This window comes from Macrobrachium nipponense, chromosome 7 (genome assembly GCF_015104395.2).
Source record: "Macrobrachium nipponense isolate FS-2020 chromosome 7, ASM1510439v2, whole genome shotgun sequence".
NCBI lineage: Eukaryota > Metazoa > Arthropoda > Malacostraca > Decapoda > Palaemonidae > Macrobrachium > Macrobrachium nipponense.
The window spans coordinates 112,133,594-112,151,868 of record NC_061109.1 but is presented as its reverse complement, the minus strand read 5'-3'; the positions used below and the strand labels follow the sequence as shown (position 1 = coordinate 112,151,868).

At 38.6% G+C, this 18,275-nt stretch overlaps 2 protein-coding genes across 2 annotated transcripts in view; both read right to left on the bottom strand.

Annotated features, from left to right (window-relative positions):
* Positions 1–16,491, bottom strand: part of LOC135217226 (organic cation transporter protein-like) — a 31,726-nt gene extending 15,235 nt beyond the window's left edge. Inside the window, exons 1-3 of the mRNA XM_064252955.1 lie at positions 16,340–16,491; positions 1,482–1,794; positions 504–639 (exon numbers count right to left, since the gene is read on the bottom strand). Coding sequence (XP_064109025.1) covers positions 504–639; positions 1,482–1,692 — 347 coding nt within the window. The 5' untranslated portion in view covers positions 1,693–1,794; positions 16,340–16,491. The remainder of the gene's footprint in view (positions 1–503; positions 640–1,481; positions 1,795–16,339) is intronic.
* LOC135217079 (organic cation transporter protein-like) overlaps positions 1–18,275 on the bottom strand; it is a 68,430-nt gene that overhangs the window by 18,739 nt on the left and 31,416 nt on the right. The gene's annotated exons all lie outside the window — the stretch shown is intronic.

The window sequence follows — 18,275 nt, the reverse complement described above, 5'->3', positions numbered from 1 at the left end:
AAAAAAAGTTAGGATTCACAAAATGTTAGGTTATAATTTATTATTTTCATCTGTTTAAATTTGCTAACATTTTATATTATTATTAAAATTATGTAAAGTAATTTCATTGGTGTTCTAAGTGTTAAGTGGCCTTAGAATATACCTCTAAAATACAAGACTACCATTGTTCCTCTTGTGCTTATGCTTAATGAACTCAAGGTACTAAGGACACCACTGTAAATTATTAGAAAAAAAAATCTGAGGTCTTATCCAGTTACATATGTCTGAAGAATTAACAATTCTAAGATCAACCACCTTAATTTATTTAAATGAACTCGTTAACAATTCATCTATAATCTCCTGTTTGAAAAAGAACTTTAGCTTTGACGAAAAAGAATAGTTATATCCATCCACATAGATTTATACACTGACTTTCCTTATGGGAAATAACCAAATATTGTGTTTTCTAAATGCACATTCACAATAGCTTTTCAGAAAGTCTTTAGACGACTCTTTGCACTCACCTCGAAGGAAGGGAAAGATCGAGAATCTCTTCCAGCGTCCAATTGGCCTCGACAAGAGGACCGACATGACACCAATACTCGGGAGTGGCGCCCAGGAACTCGTAAGTTATCGACTGGAGGGTTGACATGAACGTGGCTGCAAAGTTATGTGAGATACCCCGTGAGGAACAGTTTTCTGTTATTGTGAAACACATTGAAATCTCACTGTACAATGGTTATGCAGAAGAAGAAATATTAGGTTGGTTTTAAACGACTCATGATACAGGAAAATGGTTTTGCAAAAATACACAAGAAATATTAGGTTGATTTTAAGGGATTCATGTGTACACCTTGGGGATAGTAGATCAATCAAGAAGTAATAGAATCACATTAGGTTCATCAAACATGAAACTTGGAAAAACAAATATTTACAATAAACGTCAAACTTAAAAAATAAAAAAAAATAACAGAAATGTGAGTGTAACTTGATGACATTCAAATCTGATTAAATTCAGTGACCTCCTGTTTGTTTTATTTTGTTGTTCGGAACTGGAATTGGAATTTAAAACTTATGCCAAAGGCCAAGCTCTGGAACCAATGAAGTCACTCATCGCTGAAAGGGAAATTGAGAGTAAATAGGTTTGAAAGATGTAACAGGAGGAAAACTTCGCAGTTGCATTATGAAGCAATTATTAGGAGAGAATGGAAAGTCATATTGAAAAAAAAAATATGTGCGGAGGTACAGTAAAAGATATGAAAGTGGTTGCAGCTGGGTGCCGAAGGGACGCTGCATAGAACCTAAAGCAATGCCTACAGCGAACCGCGCGAGTTGCAATGAGGGCACTACCGCCCTATGGTATAATAATAAGAAACCACGATCTTGACAAAGACAGGTTGGCGAAGCGCTGAGACAGGGGCGCGTCACGCGGCAGAAATTGCACGCACACCATAATCAGAAGAGCCCACAGGAGCTAGTGCCTCTATGACAGCAGTACTTACACAAGCTGCAGAGAAGGAAGATGACCATATTCCATCTCCCGTTTGTTCCAACGATATCCAATATGTCTTCGAAGCTTTTGACACCGGCGACACCCCCGGACTCGTCGAGTTTAAATATATCTTTGCCACCGTCCTTGGCCTGGCCTTCAGGCGCGGCCTTGACGCTTTTCTCGTGGCTTTCTTCCATCCTCTGTGTTCCCTCTTCATCCATGTTTTTTTTACCTCTGAAGTTATATATCAGCTATATATCAGAGTTCATCTTAAGGAACTTCAAGAAGTGTTTTACCGAATAGCTGAGGCGGTTCTTCGGTTCCTGTAAAAAGTAATTTCAGTCTTAAGGCTTAAATTACATTTTTGAATTATAATTCAATTATGATCATTTAAATACCATATTATCCCCATTTTGAAAACTACATAAAAAGTTATATCTGTCCATTATGTATAATTTCTGCAAAACTATAACGAAGGGAAATATAATGGATTTTAATTAGTAGATGATAATATTAACCAGATACGATAATAGAAACAACATTTGTACAAATAAAAAAAAATATGAAGCACTGCGATAGAACTGTCATCATAATTTTAATAGAATTAAAAATTCTTTTGACCTCACTTGTATGAAACCAATGACTAATCTTCAGAATAATCCTTGAAATGGAATGTCACAAGTTGGAATGACAGCCCTGGTCATCGACTTCGGAATGTCAATCACCTTGTATTAATTTTTATCGAATAGAAAATTCTTTTGACCATATTTGCATGAAGTCAATGACTAATTTACGTTTACCTGAATAATGCGAAATATTGAATGCTACAAGCTGGCCTGTCAATCAACCCATTCAAATTTTTAAAGAATGAACGATTATTTTGACCATATTTACACCAAGTCAGTGACTAATGTACATCATAATACGAAATATGGAATGCCACAACCTTTACGGTCAATCATTCTTCTATAATCTTTAGAGAATAAAAAATTCTTTTGACCACATTTGCACCGTCAGTGACCAATTCACATCATAATCATGAACCACGAAACATTTATCCGAATAATCCGAACTAGGGAATGGCAAATACGGGAGTGACAGCCCAGGTCATCAACTTGGGAGGGAGAGAGGAGTCATTAGCTCGGAGGAAGCGATTTGCCAGGAAAGCTCATTTCCATTTCCTCAGACCATTTCTCCCTCCTCCTCAGATAAGAAATAATGGACGAAAACTAGAGCTGTAGAGATACAACGCATCTTATCGCTGAACCTTCTTCACGCACAAGATATGTGACACAGGAAATAAGTTAAGTATACCTTAGTTTAACCAGATCACTGAGCCGATTAACAGCTTTCCTAGGGCTGGCCCGAAGGATTACATATTTCTACGTGGCTAGGAACCAATTGGTCACCTAGCAACGGGACCTACGGCTTATTGTGGGATCCGAACCACATTATATCGAGAAATAAATTCCTCTGATTCCGCGTTTGCCGGGCCGAGAATCGAACTTCGGACCACCGGATTGTTTGTTTGCTTGTATGGTGCTTTTACGTTGCATGGAACCAGTGGTTATTCAGCAACGGGACCAACGGCTTTACGTGACTTCCGAACCACGTCGAGAGTGAACTTCTATCACCAGAAGTACACATCTCTCGCTCCTCAATGGAATGGCCGAGAATCGAACATGCGACCACCGAGGTGGGACGCCAACACCATACCAACCACGCCACTGAGGCGCTTGGACCACCGGATTGGTGACACAGGGAATAACCTGCCACTAGAAGTTGTAAACAGTAACATTGTAGAAGAGTTTAAAAGAGAGCTAGACAATATCATTAGGGCGCTGTGAATAAACCGCAAAACCTGTTCCCAGAGATAAGTGAGCACACGATGTCTCCTCGGATGGACTAATAAGTCTTTGAGACATCCTAATCCTTGTAACTCTCCACTCTCGGTTGGACTAATAAGTCTTTGAGACATCCTAATCCTTGTAACTCTCCACTCTCGGTTGGACTAATAAGTCTTTGAGACATCCTAATCCTTGTAACTCTCCACTCTCGGTTGGACTAATAAGTCTTTGAGACATCCTAATCCTTGTAACTCTCCATTCTCGGTTGGACTAATAAGTTTTTGAGATATCCTAATCCTTGTAACTCTCCATTCTCGGTTGGACTAATAAGTCTTTGAGATATCCTAATCCTTGTAACTCTCCACTCTCGGTTGTTGGACTAATAAGTCTTTGAGACATCCTAATCCTTGTAACTCTCCACTCTCGGTTGGACTAATAAGTCTTTGAGACATCCTAATCCTTGTAACTCTCCACTCTCGAAGGGTGAGGACGGGAAGCTGAGAATAATATTCTTCATTTTATCACAGACTTAAAATATTTTCATCTTAGATATCATCATCATCTGGAATAGAACATTTCGGCCAAAGTCCAAACGCTGGGAACAATGAGGCCAGCGCTCAAGGGGTAATCGAGAGTAAAGGTTTGATTAGGAGAAAGTGGAAAGTAAGAAGGAAAAAAAGGTAATATGAACGGAGGTACAGCAAAGGGGTTGCAGCCAAGGGACCGGAGGGATGCTGCGATCAGCCTTAGGTAATGTATAAAGTAAACAGCGTGAGAATGTATGGTTTTAATGAGAGAGAGAGAGAGAGATTGATTGATTGTGAGTTACCTGGCGTCACAAATACCAGGGTCACCGACGTCGAAGAGAGAGAGAGAGAGAGAGAGAGAGAGAGAGAGAAAGGAAAACGCGTTTTTATTCACAGACACGCACAGCAATAAATAACCTTACTCAGTTGCCACGGTAACTGTTCCAGTTCTCACGCCAGTGTTTAGTACCATTTTCTTCTTGTAGTTTAACAATTCAGTTTTATTATTTTCCGTTTTCCTAACTTGCTTTTCCGGTCCCTGAACATCGTCATGTCCTGTAGATAAGGTAATTGGATAACACTGACCTTGCGTATAAGGTTATTAGAGTTCTTGGCGGCCAAGGCGAGTGGTCAGGGATGAGTTCGGTGAAAGTGGTTACACTGCATCAACCCTCACTCTCTCTCTCTCTCTCTTTGCTCAGTCACTTTTACAATTAATGTCCGAATAAACAAAGAGGAACGCCTCGACGTGGTACTGCGCCACCCCAGAGGATGAAATGAAACAGATTCACAGTTAAATATATTTACAGGTAAACTTTCTGCTTCTAACACTTTTGTGACGAATTCGATAAAAAAAACTGGTGCATAAAAGCTGACACACATCCACACACACTCTCTTTCTCACGTTTGCCATTGCTGTGACGTGAACAAGTAACCTTTGTTTGCAGAACCTCTGTTGCAGTCACTCTCTCTCTCTCTCTCTCTCTCATTCCTCACACTGAGAAGTGACCTCGCGACAAACTTTCTATTTGAGAAAATGACTCTGCTCTTCTGCTGTCTCTGTCTCCTAGCCGGTATTTTATGAACTTTCCTGTCTGACCCACGCGAGGGATTCTACATCTTCGATATTAATCACAGTTAGAATGACGGTTTTCTATCTGTCGTTGAATAGAATAGTATATAAGGTCGAGGCGAAAGACCTAGCGCTGGGACCTATGGGGTCATTCAACGCTGAAACGGAAATTGACAGGGAAAAGGGCTGAAAGGTGTAGCAGGAAGCAGGAAGGAAATCTCGCAGTTGCACGATGCATCAATTGTTAGAAGATGAAAGCAAGAGAATATGAAAGGAGGTAAAGTAAAAGGAACGAAAGGGATTACAGCTAGGGGCCGAAGGGACGCTATAGAGAACCTTAAGTAATGCCTACAGTGCGCCGCATGGATTGCACGCGTGGCACTACCCCCACTACGGGGATCTGTCGTTTGATTTTATCGGTTCCAGAATATTATAATGAATTTTGCATTTTCACTTAGATGCTCTGGATGAGAGTTCATTTGGATTGTGATAGATAATAATCGCCTTAGTTTTGAGGTGAAATGAAAGGAAATAAATAGAAATGTGAACAATATCATCTTTTTACTTCATGACTCTTTAACTGACTGTGAATTTCCTCTTTACAGAGACAAACACAGATGTGGCAGTAATCAACAGTATTATCAGTGAACAATTTCGCCTGACATGCGATTGTGTCTACACGTGAAACTGATTGTAGAATGTAGCACATTTTGTTTTATTATAAGAACAGGATCTATTTTAGCTCTAAGTGAGGTCTGTAACAGCCAGAGTCAATCGTGTCCACTTTCCCTCTTAAAAGTGGCTCCTGAATTCCTTAACCTCCTCCTTGTTTCTAGACATTTTTAATTTCTTGTTTTCACTTGTTTGTTGTACATGAAATTTGCAAATCAACAAGAAACTTCACCAGCTCAGTTTACCTAAAACTCCATGACCCTACTTCCTCGGAGAGAAGAATTCATGTGTCCTTTGATCAACATCTCGATTTACAAATGAGCCTACAATCGTGTTTGGATTATATGACGGGGATTTGATCAGAACTTTTCTTTCGCATTACCGCCACATGTGCTAATGTAATAACAATTGACGAGATAAACTGAACAACTTTTAAGAACAAATGAAAGCAGTACAGATTTTCAATTAAGGCCAGCGTCTTTAGTTTGCTGTAAAAGAAAATGAAAAAAAATGCGTAGATGCGAATTCAACTGCTTTCCGAAGGAGACTCCAATCACTGTTGAAAATTTTAGGGGCTCAGGGTGTGTTCGGAATCGCAATTCTATTGTATACTATAGTGTATGAACTGCATTTTCCACTTGGATTCAGAATCCAGTTCTTTACCGCTGGTATTCTTAAGAAAAAAAATGGTGGTATTCTTAAAAAAATAAAAAAAATAAAAAATTGTGACCATATAACGTTTTTGAAATTGTTTTTCTAAATATTACAACATTATTTAAATGTTTTCAGTGACGCATCAACTGCATTTTCCATTTGGGTTCAAAAACAAATCCTTTGATGCTGGCATTCTTTCTAGATAAAATGAAAGAGAGAGAGAGAGAGAGAGAGAGAGAGAGAGAGAGAGAGAGAGAGAGAGAGAGAGAGAGAGAGAGAGATGAGAGAGAGAGAGAGAGAGAGAGAGAGAGAGAGAGAGAGGGATAAACCTCAATGCTGTAGAATGCCAGACAAAACAACGTCGAAGAATTCACGTAAATTCCTTCCCACATTTATCAGGGGACACAACTACACAACCGTCACGCTCAGTGCATTCATTCGCCTCCTCTGCCATAATTGACCTATATCACCAGAGGATGTTCCGAGGGGGACTTCAAAAAATCCCTCCGAAAACCAGCCTTAACTCCAAAGAGCTTGTGAACTTGACTGTATATCCGGCAAGGAGACAATAATGCTTTTCCTGTTGTCTGCACTACTGGCCTGTAACTCGGCTATGCGCCAGGTTTGTTTTTATTTATTTTTTCCCCTCCTCTGAAAGGGCAAAGATGTCCTGTGTATTTGAATAGGATAAATATATTATGTGCATTTGAGTAAGTCCTGTCTCTTTGTATTAGGACAAGAATATTCTGTGTATTTGTGTATTCCAGTAAGTTCTATTACTTTGTATTAGGACAAGAATATTCTGTGTATTTGAGTGATTTTCGTTTCTTTGTATTAGGACAAAAATATTCTGTGTATTTGAGTGTTCGAGTAAGTTCTGTTTCTTTGTATTAGGACAACAATATTCTGTGTATTAGTGTATCTGAGTGATTTTCGTTTCTTTGCATTATGGCAAAAATATTATGTTTATTTGTGTGAGTCCTGTTTCTTTGTATTATTAGGACAATAACATTCTGTGTATCTGTGTATTTTAGTGAGTTCCGTTTCCTCAATATCATCTCCATCGTGATAACTGTGTATCCTATAACCACTGACGATGATTTAAAAGAATTTAGGCCTACATGATTATTCTGAAATGAAACCGTGGAAATTTGTGAGCCTTAAAGACGCCCTCGCCATTCTGAGATTATAAAACCAAAAAAGGAAGACGGGAAAGATGAATAAAAGTGCAATTACGAGACTATAAAATTATTAAGTCATTTTCTCCTTAGGGTAATGTGAACTCGTCTAGGATAATGTCAGTCTTTCCGGTTCATATAAATGTTTACGAGTCTTGCTCACGCATGCGCAGCTTCATCGCAAAGTTACGTGAGCCTCAACTGTTCCTTCTCCTGTGAAATGTCCTTGTGAAGTTTTCAGTTTTTTAATGTTTCTCTAAAATAGGAAAAAAGACTCGTATTTTGAGTCAATAAAAAAAATTGAAATCAAAATCAAAATCAACAAAACTGGTATCAAGAATTTAGGCTTAAAGAAGTAAAAATGAAAAGGTACGACGAAAACAATAGTTTCAGGATACTTGACGAAGCCACGTAATGAAAATAATAAGGTCAGATCGTAATTTCCTTAATTTGTTTTTATCTAAAATGAGGAAATGGTTGTATTGAACAGCCTTTTAGAAAATAGAACTTTCAAAGGCGGTTAACTTTGAAGTGTCAGACTGATAAAAAGGCAACATCAGAAACATGAAATACAAAAAAGGAAAAGTATACCAAGAACACATACATATATATAATACAAAAGAGCAATATGTTACAGAAGACCTGGTATCAAAAACAGTAGCAATACAAATAGTAATAAGGATTTTATTAACGGAACGTCAACAATATTAATAATTTCTTCATCAACATCATCTTCTCCACAAACACCTGCGACAAAAAGGGCCTAAGTAATAATAATAATAATAATAATAATAATAATAATAATAATAATAATAATAAAGAAGGAAACTGAAGGAATGATAACAGCGGCACAAGATCAGGCCCTAAGAACCAGATATGTTCAAAGTACGATAGACGGAAATAGCATCTCTCCCATATGTAGGAAGTGCAATACGAAAAATGAAACCATAAACCATATAGCAAGCGAATGTCCGGCACTTGCACAGAACCAGTACAAAAAGAGGCATGATTCAGTGGCAAAAGCCCTCCACTGGAGCCTGTGCAAGAAACATCAGCTACCTTGCAGTAATAAGTGGTACGAGCACCAACCTGAGGGAGTGATAGAAAACGATCAGGCAAAGATCCTCTGGGACTATGGTATCAGAACGGATAGGGTGATACGTGCAAATAGACCAGACGTGACGTTGATTGACAAAGTCAAGAAGAAAGTATCACTCATTGATGTCGCAATACCATGGGACACCAGAGTTGAAGAGAAAGAGAGGGAAAAAATGGATAAGTATCAAGATCTGAAAATAGAAATAAGAAGGACATGGGATATGCCAGTGGAAATCGTACCCATAATCATAGGAGCACTAGGCACGATCCCTGAAAAGGAATCTAGAAAAACTAGACGCTAAGTAGCTCTAGGACTCATGCAGAGTGTGATCCTAGAAACGGGACACATAGTAAGAAAAGTGATGGACTCCAAGGAGGCAGGATGCAACCGGAACCCCACACTATAAATACCACCCAGTCGAATTGGAGGACTGTGATAGAGCAAAAAAAAAAAAAATAATAATAATAATAATGTTAAAACATATCCACAATTATAATTTAAAAATATATTTGGTGGCTCATAGTTTTAATTTAGACCACAGAATCAATTGGAAGGTGCACAAATTATTTTTAAAAGTGACGATTCTCACGTGAGAAGTTTAGTTGAAGGCGCCGCTATAAACATGGGAATATCTTTTGAAGATAATAAGTCGTTTGCTAATGACGACCCTTTTATAAACAGCTTCATTGCCAAGGAATACTTAAAAGATTTTAATCTTAAAACTGACGTTGATCATGTGAACCCTGATGCTCTGCTTCCTCTTCCCCTCTCTCTCCAGATAGCCGACGTCCCTGTGGATGTTTCCGACTATGGCACCTATGCAGTGCAAGCAGGAGCAACTTCACAGGTTCGGAGATCGAGGAGGTTGGCACAACGCACCAGCACTTCGATGATGGGCTGTTATTTTCTCGCCCCGCCAACCTTTTTAGATGCTCTTCGGGAGGAAACTATCCTCATTACATTTTAACGTTACACTAATGAGGAACAACACCGTTCAGGTGTTCGAAAGTCTTTGTTCTCTATTTTTACATAGAAATATATTTTCAATATATAATTGTGGATATTTTTTAACAATTTGTTTTCACGAAACTGAATTTCTTAATAATAATAATAATAATAATAATAATAATAATAATAATAATAATAATAATAATAATAAGAATAAGAAGAAGAAGAAGAAGAAGAAGGATGACTGTGATAGACCGAAAAAAAAAATAATAATAATAACAACAACAACAACAACAGCGAGAAAATCCAGGTGACCGAGTCCAAACTATAAGAATATGACCAACAGCAAGTCCTTTTCCTTAGCAATAAAGAGACGACGTATCACACGAGCGACAAATTATCGCTGCTTCTGATTACGGATCATTTACATATTTCAGTTACGAAACACCAAAGGTCAACGGCTTCGATGACGGTATGTGGGTATGTGGATCTGAACGCCTTACTATTTAGTAAGTTGGCTGTGTGTTTGTTTCAACCGTGCAATGACATGCGACTGAGAATGAAAGACTTGTAAACTTTTGTTGTTGTTTTAATTATTTCTATCATTGAGTTTATCGTCTTTCTTGCGTTGACTTCAACTAGGCAATAACATGCGACTAAGAATGACATTACCAACTGTTGTTGGTTAGTGTTTTATTGTTTCTGTTATTTACTTGTCATACTTTTATTATCATTATTGATATAATTAACAACAATAATAATAAATATTATAATTTTTATTTTTACATAGGGGCAAAGGAAGCTTCTAAGAAACTATTCAAAATCATGAACTTCGCATCACCGCTCATGGCGCATGCGCAAACTGGTCACGTACGCAGCATTGGATGGTTATTACTGTCCCTCTTCTGAACCAACGACCATCACAGGAAGGCTTTTGACGCAAAAGAGCCCGGGTAACTATGAAAATGAACGGGATGTATGGACCGCGAAAACTAGCGTGGAAGGCCCAACGCGAGGAGTGATTTACAAGTGTGAGTCATACCAGAGAGCAAACATAAGGTTGGTTTTTACTGTGATGTTAGATATGGATATCCACATTTAGTTTACGTCAAGGAAAGAAAAATAAAATAAAATAACCAAGAAAGTAGAGAAAGTTCAACAATTCCGATTAGTAACGGTACTTTCAACTCGGAAACAATCGTTGGAGTGAAAGTTTCCTGTGTAAATATTCCACACATTTCAATCTCTCTCTCCTGTTCTCTCCCTGAATAGACTCATCTCTACCCAACTCTCTCTCTCTCTCTCTCTCTCAGTGTGTGTGTGTGTGTGTATATATATATATATATATATATATATATATATATATATATATATATATCCCAATTGCTATATGCTGCTCCCAAACCTTCGATTAGTCTTTGGGTGATAGAAAGTGATTTACAGTCTATCATCATCAGCTGTAAATAAGAGAATTGTGTTAAAGGTGTAAGAATACTACCACCGTAGGTCCTGTGTGTCGTAAAAAGCGACTAAAAGGACAGCTGCTGCCTTGCAGTATTACTTTTTAGTAAAAGGCTAAGCCCACTGCCAATAACTGTGGTTGATGACGGCAAGGTCATGCGGTCGTAAAAACCCCCTTTGCCAAACAATAAACCATGCCTGATGATGCATTTGACAGAAGGCAGCGGAGAAGGCGCATCAGGCAACCGACCCCTTAATGTAAAGATAACGGTGGGAAAGATCATCAGCTGTAACTAATCGTTACTTACTGAATCTCTCCGTATTTGACTAATGGTTAATCGAACGCTGATTGCCATTGCTCCAATGTGTGATCGTTTTCTCATCTTTCTAAGGTACGAGCTGATTTCGATAGACAGACTGTTAGACAGACATACAGACAGATGGTGTAAGGGCTAAGGGATAAGAAGGGAGGAATAGCTGGCTATGACTCACACACACACACACACACGTACACACGCAGACATCAACTCGGTTAACCGCAAAGTCAGATTTTAATGACCGTTTCCTATTAGCTGATGAGGGCAGGATCTCTTCAGCTAAGATGCGCCAGTTACAACCATAGAAACAGCCACAGGAAGAAGGCTCCATACTTCGTATGTCAGTGTAGGTTAGGATAAGTAAGGTTAGATTATGTTATGAAAGACTGTCAAAAAATACAAAAATCAGTTAGAAAACCAATGGAATGAAATTTTACCACACTGAATTAAAGCGCATGTGATCCGAGGATATTAAGGAATTGGAGTTGGAATATAACGTTTAGGACAAAGGCTAAGTGCTAACACCTATGAGGTCATTCAGCACTGAAAGGGAAATTGAGAGTGAAGAAGGTCTTAAAGGTGTAACAGGAGGACAATCTCGCAGTTGCACTATGAAACAATTGTTAGGAGTGTGAAAAGTAAACGGGGAAGAAAGCGAATATAAATGGAGGTATAGTAAAAGGAATGAAGGTGGGTGCAACTAGGGTCCGAAGGAATACTGCAAGGAACTTTAAGTAATGCTTACAGTGCACTGTGTTGGGAGCACTGATGGCACCAACCTCCCTTGCCGCCATAGATAATCAAGTTCATGCTCTTTCTCCAGTCTCCGTAGTTCCTCGCGGGGCTAGTGGTTTTCGCGCTCGGCTGCCAATCCGGTGGTACGAAGTTCGACTCCCTGCTCGGCCAAAGCGGAATCAGGGGAATTTATTTTTGGTGATAGAAATTCATTTCTCGATATAGTGTGGTTCGGATGCCACAATAAGCTGTAGGTCCCGTTGCTGGGCTACCAATTGGTTCCTAGCCACGTAAAAAATATCTAATCATTCGGGCCAGCCCTGAGAGAGCTGTTAATCAGCTCTCCTAGGGCCATTACTTAAACCTGTCGATTTATTTAACTTTCTCGCAGTTTCCATAATTGTCCTTGACTCTTTTCATTACATACTCAATGGCCAGCTTCTCTGCGAACGGTTTCAATACTTTCTGAACGCAATGATTATATCATAATGTCAAATACGAAACAGTATCATGAAATGACGACAAATGAAGTTTACTGAATGTCCCAGCTGGGGTTCCGCAAGGATTAGTTATATCCTTAATCTGCCTCAATTTATCACATGCTCATAATCCAAGGCAGAGTCGATCAATAAAATTTTATTTGTTGCGCCTGAATATGTCAGTACTTTTAAAGTAAATAATGACTTTACAACCTGACTCAAATGCCAGCATGATAACGGACTCCTCCGACTTCCCGAAGCACAGAATACTCAATCTCAAACTTTTCTAGAATGAAGTTTTGTCACACACACCATAAAATTTCTTTATCCACAAACGACATTTAATGTCAAATCCAATCAACCTCGGGATAACATACACTGAGGGGGAATTGATAAGTAACAGGTGATCCGTCACCAGAGGGATTCGAACTCGGCTGTCAAGAGGTATAAGTTAAGACGCACATTAGCACATATGCCTGTCGAAGATTTGAATTTAAAATTGATACACACACACACAAATATATGTCTATATATATATATATAGCCTATATATATAATTATATATATATATATATATATTATATAGATATAATATAATTATCTATATATGATACCCCCAACTGGATAACCCCCCGCTTAGCTTCTCGAATTCTTAACAATTTTGGGATGTTTGTCGCTACAAAGCCTGAGATTCAAATCCAAGAAAATGAAGCGTATTCTTGCATGTGGATCTAAGGCTTTATGGTGACAAGCGTACATAAATTCTATATATGTATATATATATATATACATATAATATATATATATATATATATCATATATATATATATATATTATATATATATATAACGATACCACGGGAAATGATAGTCAGGAATCCAAGCGCTTTCGTCTTTATTCAGACATCGTCAAGGAGCTACTAAGTACAATCGGAGAGGAAGGCCTCAGGTACAAACAAGATCAGGAATACCAGATGGTTAATTATCAAAAGGGTAAAAATTAAAAGGGATAATCTAGGATTATCGGATATCACACGGTCACAAACTTAAACAGATTCTGACCCTAACCGAAATTACAAAGTATCTTTACAGTCCAAAGATACTTTGTAATTTCGGTTAGGGTCAGAATCTGTTTAAGTTTGTGACCGTGTGATATCCGATAATCCTGGATTATCCCTTTTAATTTTTACCCTTTTGATAATTAACCATCTGGTATTCCTGATCTTGTTTGTACCTGAGGCCTTCCTCTCCGATTGTACTTTAGTAGCTCCTTGACGATGTCTGAATAAAGACGAAAGCGCTTGGATTCCTGACTATCATTTCCCGTGGTATTCGCTTATTTATGAAGTCACGTGCATCTACTGTGATTTTTTAAGCATATATATATATATATATATATATGTGTGTGTGTGTGTGTGTGTGTGTGTGTGTGTGTATTACTTGAGCTAAAGAAATCTCTAAAAAAGTTTTCTTCCGCTTAGAAGTATACTGCAGAAAGCAATGAAAATCTAATTTCTACCGTTTTACAGCATTCACACCTCAGTTATTGCGGTCTTATCATAATGTAGTAGGTCAAGAATAAATATTTAGGACTAACCACGACGTGTTGCTTATCGTCTGCTAATCGTGTAGACAACGTGTCTGGTGATGCCATTCACTTGCTAATATCTAAGATAGCACTGATATACTTGCCAATCCAAATATTTCATTTATTTATTTGTTTTTGTCTATTTGTGTTCTTGTAGAACTTCACTCAATTTTATTGCCGCTTTACTTATCCAACAGCATGGCTACGTTGTTGAGTCCCCATTCTCATTTGCATACCTACTGACGTAAATAAATGACGTGCCCAAGGTCAATATGGGAGACGTGTTAGGTCACTTCACTTGGAATTTCCATCACTGTGAATACTGGAAATAATAGTTTAAATGCAATTCTTTGAATTTGCTCAGTAAATTACAGAATCAGAAATGTCTATTTTTAAATGCCTATCTGTTTGGCGTAATATGTTGACACAAATCACAAATGTAACTCGTGAAGAAGTGGTAAAAGATTCTGAAAGTCTGAGCTAGAAATGTTTGAAAGGGGTAGCAGGAGGAAAATCTCGCAGTGTCACTATGAAACAAGTAAGATGGAAGAAAAAACATGAACAGAAGTACAGAGAAAAAAAAAAAAGAATGAAAGGGGTTGCAACTATAGTAGATTCACATGAACTGTGCATCCAATGTCTAGGTAGGCCAGTCCCTTACTACGCTCCTGATTGGCTGTTGATAAGCCAATCACGGGGCTGGGAACCCAGTCTCTCTCTCGAGAGTTCCCATAGGCAGGAAGTATGTTCCACTTCTCCTGAAAGACGTATCCCTCAAGGGAGGTGGAACATATATCCTGCCTATGTGAACTCTCTCGAGAGAGACAGAGTTTCCAGCCCTGTGATTGGCTTCTCAACAGTCAATCAGGAGCGTCGTAAGTACTGGCCTAGACGTCAAATGCACGGTTGTAGTGAATCTACTATAGGAGAGGAGAGGGCGCTGCAAAGAACCTCAAGTAATGCTTACAGAGCATCACGTGATGCCACTAACCCTCTACAAAAAAGAAAAAAAAAAAAGCTAGACAGAACATATCTCTCCCAATACGACGAGATTAAACGCTAGATTTATTGCAGCGCGTCTAAATCAAGTTCATTGGGGATACCTTGTTGCGACTGTCACTTTGCTCTATAAGATTTATCACCGATAGCGCAGTAGCGGTGTTCCTAACACACTTTTCATAAGAAGAATGCGATATATATCTTAACAATATGAAAATGATAATAATAACCCAATCATATAAAAACAATGCGTATCAGTGATTTTTTTTTCCTGTATGTGGTACAGACCAAGGTTTAGGGAATACAGCTACAAGCAACGAATTTCAATTTCAAACATCACTAAATCTAAAATACTACAAGGCCAAACAACATAATGTCGACGAGACATCGCAAGCACGAATCAGCCGCACACATATTTAAAAACAAAGCCAAAATCGTCCGTTGAACCATGAGCCGAAATATGCTATTTTACTGATGGAACACTAGTGCCGCTCTCAAACGAGAGCACGCAACATACAAGAAAAAGCATTATGATGAGTAAGTCATTATATCTCCTCGCATTCGACGCGAGTAGAAAAGTGAAAACATCAGTAGTAGGTAGAGCAAAACAAAGAAACTTGTTACAAAGGAATAGAAAGTTGATCAAATCTTATTCTTCACAAATTAGATGAAGTACTTTCCACAGAAAAAAAAAATACTTTTCTTGGAAAGACAGCACTGCCATTTCCAGTAATATAATGATATTGAAAGAGAGAGAGAGAGAGAGAGAGAGAGAGAGAGAGAGAGAGAGAGAGAGAACAATGTAAACTAAAACGAGAGCGTGTATGTGTTTGTAATCTGCTAATGTCCCCCGTATGCTAGCCTACCTTCCTCCAAGAACGGCCTTATGAACCACACCCCCTGGGGCACGACTGTGGAAGAGGCGGGCCGGTAAAATCCCCATGAGAGCAGCTCTTGAGAGCTCAACATACACGCAAGAAATTTTCATCCACTGCGAACCACCTGCTGCTCTAAGTTGAGTGGTCGAGTAAGCACGAGAACTTTATTCATTTGTTACTAAAGGTCTTTAGACGCATATATAGGATATACTCAGACGTAAGATTCAGTTATTCATTCACTTTCAACGCATTGCAGTGGCAGAAGAATTTTTGACACCCCAGCGAGAGAGACGAGTAATCATTCCTACTCAGTCCGACGCAATGGCGATGTGGAACGACGGAACCGTTAACACTGGACTTCTCCACGACACGGGATTCACTCAGGTGACCCACAACAACGCACATGAAAACTCACCACGTCTCTCTTCTTGTTTATGTCAGGTTCCAGGCAATTCAGCGACTGAGGGACCGTTCGCGAAGGTACCTGTGAGTTAAATGACGCCCTCAATGAGTATCCAACTTAATCCAAGGTCCAAATGGTACATCCTGTGTGACGTTTATCCGAGGAAACAATCTGATTGGCGGTTAAAGAGTGACGTCACGGTTCAACTGTGGTTATCGTGAATCCCAGCTTTCAGGCTCCTGGAGACTGGTTTGTTCATTTGTTTAATTTAATATTTTTTCCTTTAATTTCTTTTAGTGAATGGAATTCATTTGGTGTTCGGATTATGCACAATCATCCTTGCTTCTGATGAGTCATCGAAAGAATATTAAAACGGGTTTTCCCGTCAATATGCTTTCCCTGAGGTATTGCAATGGATTACTGAATAAATTATACGCATAATTTATTCATGTATGTAAAATGATGAATTAATGTATTGACAATTCTGTCATAAAATTTGGAATGAAATTCCTGCAAATTCATATACTAACAAATACTCACCTATTTATATATTAACAAGATGCTCATGCATCGAGAAGTATTTACTTCATGATCCTAGAAGGCCAGGGGGCCTATTCCACGTATTTTATGTCACTAGTTAAGTAAAATGATTAAATCTGCTTCTTAGAAGGTTTAATTCATCCTATCACGAAGGCATGTGGCGGCTATACAGCCCATTTTTGGATGGTATAATCAGCCAAGGCCTCCAGGTTGGATTATTACAGATGACGGGTTGCTGTACTTCTCTGACCCGCGGATGAATTTATGACATAAAAATCAACTAGACTCAACAAACCATGACCAACCCCTTCAAGAATAACAATCACACGCTCTCATAAACATACACAAAAGGTACTTCCACTAAGCGGATGTCTATTTAGTACAGTCAGATGACATTGTCATGTTACTCTAGCCCTCTATGGTATGAAGGCGGCGTTAGGGGGTGGGACGGGGTAGAGAAGGATAAAAGGAGCTTTTCCCACGATGGTACACCAAAGCTATATCTGCTGAGAATTCACCCCATAGGTGCCGAAGGAAATGACTATTGGTTCATAATTTATGTGGAAAACAGCCAAAGTTCCATCTGGTTCACGACCTTTGACTGCTTTCAATTAAGAGAGAGACAGCAAAGAGCCAGTCGCCGAGAGAAGCTAGAGCAGCCATCCTCAACCGGGGTCCAGCGGAACCTTATAGGGTTCCGTGAACGATCGGCGGGGGTTCCGTGAGAATTCATGTTTTATTTAATTTTTTTTATTTGTTATTTACAAGTATATATTTTTCTATCTTTCTTCGTTAAACATGGCGTCAGAAATCGTAGTCCTATAATTTATTTTATCGTAACAGCGAGATTTTTTTTCCTCGGTTTTACAAAAGGTAATTATTACAAATGCTTATATATATTATATATATATATATATATATATATATATATATATATATATATAATATATATATATATAGGGGTTCCTTGGGATGAGAAAAATTGTGTCTCAGAAGTTACTCAAAGTGCCAAAGGTTGAGAGCCACTGAGCGAGAGAAGGATATAGGTGGGGTGTAAAAGGAAAATGCATGATAGGATAGACCCAAGAACGGGGCAGACTCTTCTGCTGTTTCAGTGACCACCTAAGACATTTATATTTTTGCAATCACTGAGGGAATCTTAAAATGTTTCACGAATCTGTTTAGGTGATAAATATGAAGATCCTTTCCTCTCGTCATTGATCTCTAGTGAGTATTTTCTGGGGTCACTGACATTTGTGAGTTGAATACACCGGAAAGGGAGAGCACATGCAATTTGATTAATGCCAAACATAGAAATCAACGCTGTTGCACTTGTTTGCGACGGGTATGTGGTTACAGCTGTTTGAACACATGTGATGATCGGTATACTAAGCTTTTCATTTACTTT